Raw genomic sequence first — 11,112 nt, forward strand, 5'->3', positions numbered from 1 at the left:
AACACCATTCCATCAGGCTGTGGGGCAGAGCTGTGGTTTAGCAGTCCATCTGGAGGGGCTCTCCTGATGCCCACCCATCTTTCAAGAAACATATCATGAACATTTGTCTTTCTGCTTGTCTTCTTTTTGTGTGTGTTTGTGTGGCTTCTATAGCTGCAGGTGGGAGTACCTCCAGGGCTTCTGATTCAGCCCAGGGGTTCCCTGAGCCCTGCAGCTATCCCACAGTTAAGGCTAAGATGCAGATGGTGTGTGGCAGGCCCTAACTGCATCTTGGAGAGGAGAAGGAAGAAAATTATTGCTTAACCAAGCAGGAATTCACTAGCACAAATCACAGCATTAATGGGGATATGTATCCGAGGACTCGTTTAGGTTTATTTTCTAACGTGAAAGACCATATTCTTTCTCTCAGTGTTAGGTTGGAAGAAATTGTACACTTAAAAGCAAGCCCATCTTGCCCATCAGGCACATAAAATAAGCCCGTCAGGAGTCATCTGAAAAGAAGGATGTTTCCAAGGGACATAGAATAAGTCTGGTAAAATTAAAGGAGATTAAATAGTCCAGTGTAGTCAGTGTCTGACTAGAAAACAGAACTTATTTGCTAAAGTTCTCAGTGAGATCTAGTGGCCAGGTGAGTTTGGCACCGGTAGTGGATGTTTGGAGCTGCAGATTGATGCGGCTGCGGGCTCTGATTTGGGCGCAGCACAATGATCTGGTGGAGTATCACTGTCAGATGAATCAGAGAATCACAGAATTGCTCAGGTTGGAAAAGACCTTAAAGATCATCAGGTCCAACCGCAACCTGACCATACTACCCTGGGCCCGGGGTTCGAATCCCCCCTGTGGTGCAAGTGGTAGAAGTGCCGCTCTGCAGCACAGAGGCTCGAATCCCGGGAGTTGGACTCGATGATCTCTAAGGTCCCTTCCAACCCGCACGATACTATTACTATTACTATTATTACTATTACCCTCACTCTAACAGCTCTCCGCGAAGTCTTGTTCCTGAGCACCACATCAAGACGGTTTTTAAACAGTCAGTCATGCTGACTCAACCACCTCCATGGAGAACCCATTCCAGTGCTTAACAACACTTTCTGTAAAGTTTTTCCTGATATTCAACCTAAACCTCCCCTGACACAACTTGAGGCCATTTCCCCTCTTCCTGTCAAAAGTGAGAGGAGACCAGTCCCTCTCACTGCAGTCACCTTTCAGGTATTGGAAGAGAACAATAAGGTCTCCCCTCAGCCTCCTTTTCCCCAGACTAAACAGCCCCGGTTCCTTTAGTAGCTCCTTGTAGGGCATATTCTCCAAGCCCAGGCCTAGCCCAGGCTGCTACCCTCCCTCAGCTACAAAAGCTGCTTGGTGTGTAGGTAAGTGACCTTATCAGGGAAGCTGTAGTTACAAAGCCCCCACCACTGATGTAACAACTGTGAGCAATTCCCAGCTTATTCTTCTCAGACTTCCCAGAACTGTATTTTAAAATCATAATGGGAACAGATAAAATTGCTAGCTGTAATTTAATATCAACACTAGTGACTCATCCAAAAACATGCTAATTTTGTGTTTGTGCTGAGCATTTTGCATGGTAGCAGTAATCAAAAACAGTTACAGTGTGTTGAAAACAAGTCTTGGTATGAGAGTAACCTGACCAGAAACTAAACCAGACTCGGAGATCTTGCAATTGGAAAAGATAAACATATTACTTGTGGAGTCCAAATTAATTAAGGAAGTAGTATCAAAGCACACGGTAGAGAGTTTGGTTTGTTTTTCAGGTTTTCCAAGGCTGTGGAAATCCCAAAGTCAGCATGAAAGGCTCCAGCAGTGAGGACAAGAAGAGGCGAGGGAAGGTCACGTTAGAAGCCAAATCCTCTGCAGTAGCACTGGAGATGCTGGTGAGTTTGACTCCAGAGCTGCTCTGCTGCTGTGTGTGCACAGTGCATCCATCTTGGGAAATGGGACATGAGGTCCCTGTCTCTGGGGTGGGCAGTCCCTCTGTGCTCCTGGGACCTGAGACTTTGTTGTTCCATGAGCCTCCTCTGTGGAGATTTTGGACTCTGTGGACAATGGGCTGCATGATGTGCTCATGGCCCCACATTTCAGAGGCCCTGCAGTCCTCTGTCCCACCCCAACAGACCTCTGCTGGCTCCCACAGAGGCTGCTTCCCAGTGTTGCCCTTATGCTCCAGAAAAGGATCTGGGTCATCCTCAAAGTACCAAAACAAACATTGGCATGTGCTCTTCAGCCCTGGGTGCTTGGGTTGAGGGTTGGTCTTAAGGGAAAAGTCAGTGATGCTTCCATGTCTGCATAAATACAGACTGTATGATGGTAAGATGAAAAATGTAATCAGAGTCCTTGTCCTTTCCACAGCCCAGGGCTGTCCCAGAGCTGTCCTGGCCCTAAGCATTCTCTTTGTTTGTAGGTTTTGGATGCCAAAGGGAATCTGACAGCTCTCAAGTCTTACTGGGTCACCCTGCCTGGAGTCCTGTGCAGCAAAAAAATAATGGCCAGCCCAGCAGAGGATGACAAGTGTTGGAATGGGATGACCAAGGGCAGGTATGGAGAGGGTCGTGGTGCCAGGACAGCACTGATTAAGGGTGGTGGGAGAAGTAGGGTTTAATAAAAAGCAGTTACACTTCATCAGCCACCTCTGCTCACTCAGACTGAGGGGAAAGGTCTGCCCCTGTTCAGAGAACTGTTGCTTTTCATCTGAAACTGGTGCCTGGGAATTTCAATCCTGTTGTTGTTCTGCTGTACGTTGGATGGTTAAGAATCAGAATGCATTTGCCATGAAATAGCTGTGTAGTTTTGTTCTAATTAAGCAATTTTGCACACATTCAGAACGCAGAAGAGCTGGATTTACCATGCAGACTCCAGAACTGATACTGTGAATTGCATGTATGTCCTTTAATCATACCTGGGTGACATCCAGAACCTGCAGAAACACCTTCCACACCTGACTGATTTTAGAGGGCAGCAGTGAGGAGAGACGGGAAGGGCACTGCCAGAGGGAGCAGCACAGCACAGGATAACAGCCCCCAGTTCACTGGAGCTTCCCTGTGAACCCATCTGGTCTTACTAGGGCAGGGGGATACAGCCAGCACAGGGTGCCAATCCCTGCAGCGTGTAACAGGAGCATTGATGAAGGTGCTCCTCAGCCTGCAGTATGGACAGTTTTTCCATGGTGCATGGAGCATCACTGTAGCTCTATGGGTACCATCCTGAGAGCAATCTCACAGCCCTGCACAGGGCCCTAGAGCAGCAAACCTCTCCCCATGCTGGGACAGTGATGCTGCAGCCCCAGAAGCTGAAGTGGCCAGAGGATGAGCCACAGACTCTGATGGATTCTGATGATGACAGCAGAGCTTGGCCATCTGTAGAGCCAGCTGTCAACACAAAAGCCTTCCCATGCAATCTTTGCTCCCTGCAGCCTTGGTGTGGCCATCTGCAGAGCTCTTGCTACTCAGCACCTTGCAGGCACAGGCACTCCTTCCCTGCCTGGGGTGGTTCAACAACCCAACACCACTGACCATGCTTCTCCATGCCTCAGAGGGGCTGCATTGTCACTGGTATCTGTACTGGGGAGAGCTGAGCTTAGCTGGGGGCAGATGTGTAAGCCTGTCACCTTCCTTCACAGTTACCTGCCTGAAGTGATGGGGGACGGCTTAGCTAATCAGATTAACAACCCAGAGGTGGAGGTGGACATCACCAAGCCAGATATGACCATTCGCCAGCAAATCATGCAACTGAAGATCATGACAAACCGACTGGGCAACGCCAACATCGGGAATGATGTGGATTTCCAAGATGCGAGTGAGTAGCAGAGCTGGGCTGGGGCTGCGCAGTTGGTCCTGTGGCACAGTGGGGCCATGGTCACCTGCCTTTTGGTTGCAGACTGCAGAGGCTCTGTTCAGGTGCATCCAACCTGCTGTAGGATGCTCAGGTGCTGCTCTGCTCTTGGCCTGCTGCTGAAAACTCAGCTGCTCTCCCCAGCCCAGCCTGGCTGATGGGGCTGCTGCTCCTATAGCCCTCTGGCTGCTGCAGCAGCAGGTGGCTGAGTTTGCTGGGGATCAGCTCCAGGCTTGCAACCCATAGTGGGGGACACAGCTGGTGGCCAGGCTCCCCGGGGTTGTGGCACTGTCTGCTCTCAGCAGCTGCATCCTCTGTCCCTACCAGGGGCACAACAAGAAGGCAGGGTAAGCATCTGAAAGGAGTGCTGGGCTCACTTCTCTTTGTCTCTGCACAGGTGATGACATGAGCGGCTCAGGCAGTGGTGACAGCTGTCCTGACGACGTCTGTGGCAAAAGACTTTCTAAGAGCCCCAGCACCAGACAGCCAGAAACGCACGCTATCCCAAAGCAGTCCGGACACGGTGTCATTGGGGCCAGCAGCAGATCTTTGCCTTCTGCCTTCCTCCTCTTCCTTTCAGGGGCTTCCATTGTTGTGCAGCACTTGTGGCGGTAACTCAGCAGGACAGCCAGGAAAGAGACTGCAGCCGAGGGCTTCACTTTGCCAAAACCAACCAACAAAAGGACGTCTGTGCTTCACATTGTGAAAAAAACAAAAAAAATTTAAAAAAAAAAAAAAAAAAAAAAAAAAGGAAGAAAAAGAAAAAAAGGGGGGAAAAATAGAGGGAGGAGGTAAAGGTTTCGGTTGTTTGCTATTTCTGGCAGTGCTCGAGCTGTTTTCTTCTTTCTTGGTCTCTTCCCCAATGCTGGGCCCTTCTTTCCATACCTCATTGTTTTACTTTTGTTATTGCCATAAGACTGGCTCGCGGGGCTGAACCGAGCCCTTGCAGAGAGGCTTCCTGGCGGCCCCTTCAGGGGCAGCTCTTGTGCTGCCTGCAGCGGAATATGCAATTCCCCTGATCTTGTTACCCAGCCACCGGCCGCAGCGCTGCCTGACGTGCTGCTGCTGAACACACCGGGCTGACAGTAACATGGAGACCGGCCGTGCCTGCACCGCGCAGGTACTGCATACAGGGGCTCCTCAGAGGTTTCCCTCTGTACTGCTGAACCAGGTGGAGGTGGCCCTTCACTTCCATCTGTGTGCATGGAAGTGTGAGCAGATGTGGTGGGTTGGACTGAAATGATTTGGCGGTGACTATTGGACCCAAAAACGTAGAACTCCCTTCTTCTTTGGAAAGGTCACAAATGGGTTTCTTGACTAGAGCTCGTAGCTGACGACATTTTTAAATGTAGGGCTCCTACATCTAAGTGACTGGGAATGAGTGTTAGGGGTTGGGGTTTGGGGTATTTTTTCTTTGCATGCTAGTTGGAAAGCCATTTTTTACCCAAGTAATAATGGTCCATTTTCTACCTGCAGTGCAGTACCGTGAAAGGTAACAGAGAGATGAAAGTATGCACAGTAGGATTTCTTACTGCACAGATAGTAGTGCTGCCTCTGCCTCCTCTGGCTCCAGCCCTGGGTGTAAATGCCTTTTTTTTTTTTAAATATAATTAGAAAGACAAGGGGCTGTGTGATGATGCGAGCACTGTGACTGGATGGGAGAGCTCACACGGGCACATGCGGCATCGCCCCCTAACTTAGGGCAGTGCTCTGCTGGCAGTCAGCAGTTGGCTGTGCCCAAATCTTGTTTTTACCATGTAGCAGTTTGTAAAGAGAGGATGAGAACATGAACAAGGCAGTGCCAGCAGCTGGTGCAGAGCTCGTCCCTTTGCAGGCAGAGCTGCAGGTCCGGGGCTGGGCAGGGGGTGCCCGGTGCTGGGCTGCAGTGTGGACTGTGGGCTGCTGTGCCCGCCCTGCCCAGCACACCTGGCAGTGCCGTGAGGCTCAGCCATGGATAAACAACAGCCATGGCTTTACACAGGTTTACGTAGCTCTAGAAGTGCAGAAGAGTTCCTGTTTTTTTTCTTCCTTTAACTAGAATTGCCAACACAAATATAGCCTTCAGTTACGTAGATTTCCACAACTGCAGAAAAAAAAAAAAAAACTTTGATGCAAAGCAAAAGGGGAAAGGGCACTGAAACATTGCAACCACTTCAAAGACGGGTTGTGTTGGAGCTTTAAAAGCAGCTGCTGAGGTCCGTGCTTTGCAGAGCTTTGGAAGGAGTCCTCGTCATTTCCAGCTCCATGCAGTGACTGTTTGCTGTCAGCCTGCCACACTAACCAGCTCCCTCTGGGCTCTGAGCGGAGCACACCTTAACCAAGAATTCACTGTGTCCTGTTAGTACTTTAACAGTTAAATGGTTCACACTATCAGATCTGGTACAAAAATGACGTAGCAGAAGCAGTTAAATCTTTGGGGCCAGTGGGGTGTGAGTGGTGGTGGGTCCGTTTGGAAGGGCCTCATGCTCAGGGTGCGGAGCTGTGGTCTGGAGAAGCATATCAACAAAGTCTCCTGTCTGCGGAAAAGGCAGAACCAGAAACTGCAGATTCCCGTCTGTCTGTGTCCTTCAGCCTGCTTTGCTGTGCCATAACACGTATGTTATGTTCTAACTTACAGTGAGGTTTCCACGGGCTGAGTGCAGCCGCTCACCATTTGCAGCAGACAAACTGCCTGTGTTTCCCGGTGGGTTGGGAGGAGCTGAGGCAGAGCAAATATCTCACGGCCACCTTTGCTTTAAACAGACGCATTTCTATCTGCAGGAGTCAGAATTATTTCACTTACTGGCATAGCTGGACAGTTACCTATTTCTTTCTGTTACCGAGGTACTTGTAACTCTCTTGCACTGTTTATCTAAAGTTAAAACATGTTCTTTGAATCCTTGTATAAATAAAAAGGCTGGAGACAAATCTGTACTTAGGGGCACTTTGATTACTTCTCCATGTTTGCTGAGTTTGGTTTCTTCTTCCCTTTAAAGGCACAGGTGAAGGCCAGTTCCGTAGCCCTGAGGGATGAACCCTTGCTTTTAACCACCCACTTTGTCATGGGTTTCCCTCACCAGCAATCCTATGTAACTTGGTAAAGCAAGGTTTTATGGATGCAGTGTATGTGCAAACCAGACAAAGCAACTGCAGGTCATCAAAGTGAGTATTCTGAACATGCTTGTGCAGAGTCACAGCACAACAACACACAGAATCAGGAATGCCCTTGGTATGTCACAGCCAAGCGTTGGGCTCGTTATCTGCAGTGGCCGTGCAGCAGAGCAGCTGTTGGCAGAGCACACGAGTGGAGCTGAACAAAGGGTCACTGCAGGGATGTGGATGTGCCATCCCAAGCAAGTGCTGGAGTCTGAATGGTTCAACAGGAAGATCTGTGCTTCATCTCTGCACCTTCCCTTCTGAGAAGTGGATGGGTGGATGCAGGGTCAAGGGAAAAATCAAAAACAGCTACTGAAGTGTCAGAGTGAAACTCGGTAACTGGAAGCTAAAAGATCTGCCTGCATGGATGCAGATATTATTTTCATCTAATACAAAGATGCCTCTAACTGAGCAGGTATTTCTTCGGCTCTGGGTCCTGCAGTTACAGCCATGTGCACTGATTTTATAAATGCGGGCAAATGTGGAGATAGTGGTTTTCTGCTGGAGCTATTTTCAGAGCAGTCACATCCTCTGCCACCTCTGAGCCTGATGATAACTTTAAATAACAGTGACTTGCAGCTCTGCGTGGACTAAGACCATCTGCAAACACCTCTGTTGGTCTGTAAATGCACTGAACACCAAACAGCAGCAAACTAACTGCTACAACATGGTGAAGTGGGAAGGGATAACACTCCTGCCATGACAGACCCTCTACAGGGCAACTGCCTGCAGGTATCATGCCCTGGAGCCCCGCTAACCATCCGCAGCCCCACAGTAAGGTTACCCTGGTGCAGGAGCCACACCATCTGCTGATGCTGAAGGTGAGAAGTCCCAGCCCTGCACTGTCAAACCCACAGACTCAGAGCAACCACCAGGCTGCTGCTGCTATTGGCTCGGTGGAAAGTTCTTACCCCTCAAGGAAAGGTCTCAGCTTTGATACTGAGCAGCCACGGTGAGAAGAAAACCCTCAGCAGCAGCACAGGAGCTGCAGCGGCTCTGCAAGCTGTGGGGTACGACACCGGGCTGCTCTGTACCTGGGTGAGCAGCATGGCCCCCACCTCCAGCAGCCGACATCCCAGCAGAGCAGCGCAGGGCGGGGGACATGTGGTGACCCCGGATGGAAGGGGAACGGGCCCTGCCAAGGCAACAAGGGGCCCTGTTGTGTCACAGCTTCCGCACCAGCCCTGCCGGCAGCCCTGCACAGCACAGTGCTGCACCATGGGGGGTGGGCACAGGAAGGCAGAGTGCCACTGCTGGGGTGCCCGAGTGCACTCCCCACTGTCTCTCCCTGTGGGCAAGTTCCATGCCAGGGGAACAGGGACACAGAAGATATTCTGGGACACTGGCTGGGTGGGCCCCATGGTGCCACCTTACACTGCTGCAGGTAAGACTCTCTGCAGGCACTTGCAGGAGCACGGCCATAACCTGCTGGCACTACGTTGCCATGCCAGGCTCCCTTCATGCTTCCCACACAGCTCAGTGCCACAAGTGCCACTCAGTGCTGCAGCCCTCACCGGGATGTCTCTGTGTGGGGCATGGCCATGTCCCTGCATGTGGCCAGGGTGGGCTGCAGGGCTGCAGGTGCAGAACGTGACCTGGTCTTCATTTGCTGCTCAGTGAGAGCCAACGTCTGGGACACTGTGTCTGCCCATGTCCGCCAGCAGCTCCTGCAGTGCAAGGTGAGCTTGCACCCTTCTTATCCCTCAACCAGGATCTGCCCCTGCCAACAGGGCCCTCAGCCCAGCAGATCTGGCCAAGGGAGAATAAAGCTTTATGCAAGTGTGGCCACATCTCCAAGTTGATGGAAGCCCCTTGGATGCTTAGTCCCATGGCATCCCATGGGGAATAGGAGACTTAGCAGCTCCTTGTCCCAAATTCCAGCAGGGCAGCCTCTGTCCTCACCTGTCTGCTCTGTTGGTCTCATCTGCCCATAGGGCATCCGTATTCCCACCCTTGGGTCTTTTGACACCATCCTCGAGCGGGTGCAGGTTGGAGCTGGCTACCTGGCTGTGCAGAGACCTGTCTTCTACCTGGCCAGGAACCTTGCCGAGGGTCACCGCCTGACAGTTGACATGTCATACATGCCAGGTGAGCTGTGCCATGGACGTGTTTCTCACAGTGCTGGGTGGTGCACATTCCCCACCACATGGCTGGGTGAGCAGACCTCTCACCTCCCTCTCCCATGTTGGAGAGTAACTGATGCTGCTCACAACCAAACCCCTCACTGCAGAGCAGGTCCCACAGTGGGCTTTGTGTGCCACACCAGCAGCAGCCAGCACCCATGGAAACCTGCCCTGAGGGGTCCAGACCCAAGGACCTGCAGGACTGCTGGCTCCAGACACTGCTCAGCTCTGTGCCTGCTGCAGTGAAACACCCTCAGGGCCCAGGGGTTGCAGTGTGGCTGCAGCCTGCTGGCAAGTGGCTGTGAAACTGCCCCATCACTTCTGTGTGTTTTTCCAGGCAACAAAGTACTGCAACCTATGCAGCAAGCTCAGATAGCTGCAACCACGTTTGTGTCTTCAAAAAGAGTGGTGAGGTGCATCCAGGCCACCATGTCCCTCTTCTCTCGCTGCATCGCGCAGGGAAGGAACACCGCGCTCATCCTGAGGGACATCGGTATGCTGCTCATCGAAGATGCCCAGGTGCAGATGAAATACTACTGTGACTTCCTGGAAGCGATGTCAGGGAAAGTCACCCTGAAAGGAGTCCTGTTGAGAGTAAGTGTTCTGGTTCTGCACAGCAGTACCACTCCCTTTGCAGGCTGCCATCTGCAAGCAGACCTTGTTTTTGGCCCTACCAGACTTGGGCAGCCCCTCTGGCTGGGCTCCAGCTCAGCAACAACCGCTCTGTGCTCACACAGCATGCACTCATTAGGATGGGCTGATGGGGACAGAAGTGTCTGTGTGAGGCAGAGCTGTCCCATGGCAGTGGGCGGCTGGCTGTGCTCCTCACCGCAGAGCTCCCCTCTCCATCCCAGCCTTTCCCCAGCTCTGTGTCCTTCTTGCAGGTCCCAGGGGTGCCGGGCTCAGTGATCCCTCGCTCAGCAGCTCCTGCTTTCCTGACGCGCTCAGGCTGCGTCATCGTCTTTCCAGAGTGAGTCTGTGTGCCCGCAGCCCTGCGCTGGCTCTGCTCGGGGCAGCCTCGTTGGAAGGTGCTGCTCCCATTCTCCCCACTTCACACTGGGCTGTGGGAGGGGGCTGCTCTGCACACCTCCAGCAGGCTGCCGCCACTGGGGCAGAGCTCATGGGACACAGAGGGTCGCTGGCTGCGCTGCTGGGTGCAGCTGAGCCCATGGTGGCCCTGGGGCTGTTTGAAGGATGGCTGAAGTGGCACTGGGAGCAAAATAGTTCTGGAAAGGACCTGTGCTACCTCACATCACACCAGTGCCTTCTTGCACACAGGTTTGAACTGCAGTGCATTCATTGCGTGCCATTCAGCGGCACAAAGAAAGGCTGGCAAAAGGAGGCAGCGCAGGACATGAATGGTAACATGGCCGCCAGAGCCCTTCTGTGCTAGGGGGAACCAACCTGTTCCCATCTGATAAGCAGAGCCCTGGCAAGGATCAGAGAAAGGCTCCTAACCAACACGCTGTGCCCAGGGTCTGCCAGGGATCAGAGGCCTGCAGGGAAACACCCTCGAGAAGAAAAGCCTCCTGCAGCTCAGCATGGCACAGCCCTGGGGGGCACTGCTGGCCGCCAGGTGGGTGCTGTGAGCACAAGATGTCTGTGCAGGCAGCACTGTGGCTCTCAGCTCTCACTGTGCTGGGCACTGTCGGGGCTGCGTTCTCCTGACACATTTTCTCCTCTCTGACTCAGGGCGTCAAGCTGAAAGGCACTTCCCTGGCCATGAAGGCCTTCCTGCAGACAGGCACCCAGGGACTGGAACAAAGGTAGTGACAGGACAAGGTGATGCCAGCAGGCAGGTGGGATGCTCAGCCCTGTGCCCGTGCCACTGCTCACAGTGGGGCTGGGGTCACTGGCATGCTGCTGTTGGCTGTGATAACGTGTGTGCAGGTCAGCTTCTTAGCTCTCTGCTATGAAATAAAACTGCCTTTGCTCCACGCGTGCAGCCATGCAGCCTCACTTTCTGGCTTTCTACTTCATGCCAGTTCTACCAGCCCATGTTCTCCGGCTG

The 11,112-nt window shown here is 52.4% G+C and overlaps 2 protein-coding genes across 3 annotated transcripts in view; both read left to right on the top strand.

Moving 5' to 3' along the window:
- GPC1 (glypican 1) overlaps positions 1 to 6,756 on the top strand; it is a 137,995-nt gene extending 131,239 nt beyond the window's left edge. Inside the window, exons 6-9 of the mRNA XM_015870921.2 lie at positions 1,770 to 1,889; positions 2,417 to 2,550; positions 3,632 to 3,807; positions 4,241 to 6,756. Coding sequence (XP_015726407.1) covers positions 1,770 to 1,889; positions 2,417 to 2,550; positions 3,632 to 3,807; positions 4,241 to 4,458 — 648 coding nt within the window. The 3' untranslated portion in view covers positions 4,459 to 6,756. The remainder of the gene's footprint in view (positions 1 to 1,769; positions 1,890 to 2,416; positions 2,551 to 3,631; positions 3,808 to 4,240) is intronic.
- A 1,369-nt stretch (positions 6,757 to 8,125) lies between these two features.
- LOC107317816 (coiled-coil domain-containing protein 81-like) lies at positions 8,126 to 11,046 on the top strand. Of its 2 annotated transcripts, XM_015870923.2 has the most exons (9): positions 8,126 to 8,362; positions 8,596 to 8,657; positions 8,913 to 9,066; positions 9,439 to 9,446; positions 9,561 to 9,695; positions 9,986 to 10,071; positions 10,380 to 10,462; positions 10,577 to 10,677; positions 10,794 to 11,046. In XM_015870923.2, the coding sequence occupies exons 1-9, from the start codon at positions 8,197 to 8,199 to the stop codon at positions 10,869 to 10,871; spliced, it is 873 nt and encodes a 290-aa protein (XP_015726409.1). In that variant the 5' UTR covers positions 8,126 to 8,196; the 3' UTR covers positions 10,872 to 11,046. The 2 variants fall into 2 exon arrangements, with proteins under 2 accessions (XP_015726409.1, XP_015726408.1); XM_015870922.2 differs by having other exon boundaries at positions 9,439 to 9,695.
- Positions 11,047 to 11,112: the final 66 nt, after the last annotated feature.

Source organism: Coturnix japonica, chromosome 9 (genome assembly GCF_001577835.2).
Source record: "Coturnix japonica isolate 7356 chromosome 9, Coturnix japonica 2.1, whole genome shotgun sequence".
NCBI classification, from domain to species: domain Eukaryota; kingdom Metazoa; phylum Chordata; class Aves; order Galliformes; family Phasianidae; genus Coturnix; species Coturnix japonica.

What these genes read in the sequence shown, in the direction of transcription:
- LOC107317816 (XM_015870922.2), top strand. Translation starts at nt 8,197, where the DNA reads ATGGGGGGTGGGCACAGGAAGGCAGAGTGCCACTGCTGGGGTGCCCGA. An exon ending in TGAAAGGAGTCCTGTTGAGA is followed by an intron (nt 9,696 to 9,985) that starts GTAAGTGTTCTG and finishes TCCTTCTTGCAG; the next exon opens with GTCCCAGGGGTGCCGGGCTC. An exon ending in TGCGTCATCGTCTTTCCAGA is followed by an intron (nt 10,072 to 10,379) that starts GTGAGTCTGTGT and finishes TCTTGCACACAG; the next exon opens with GTTTGAACTGCAGTGCATTC.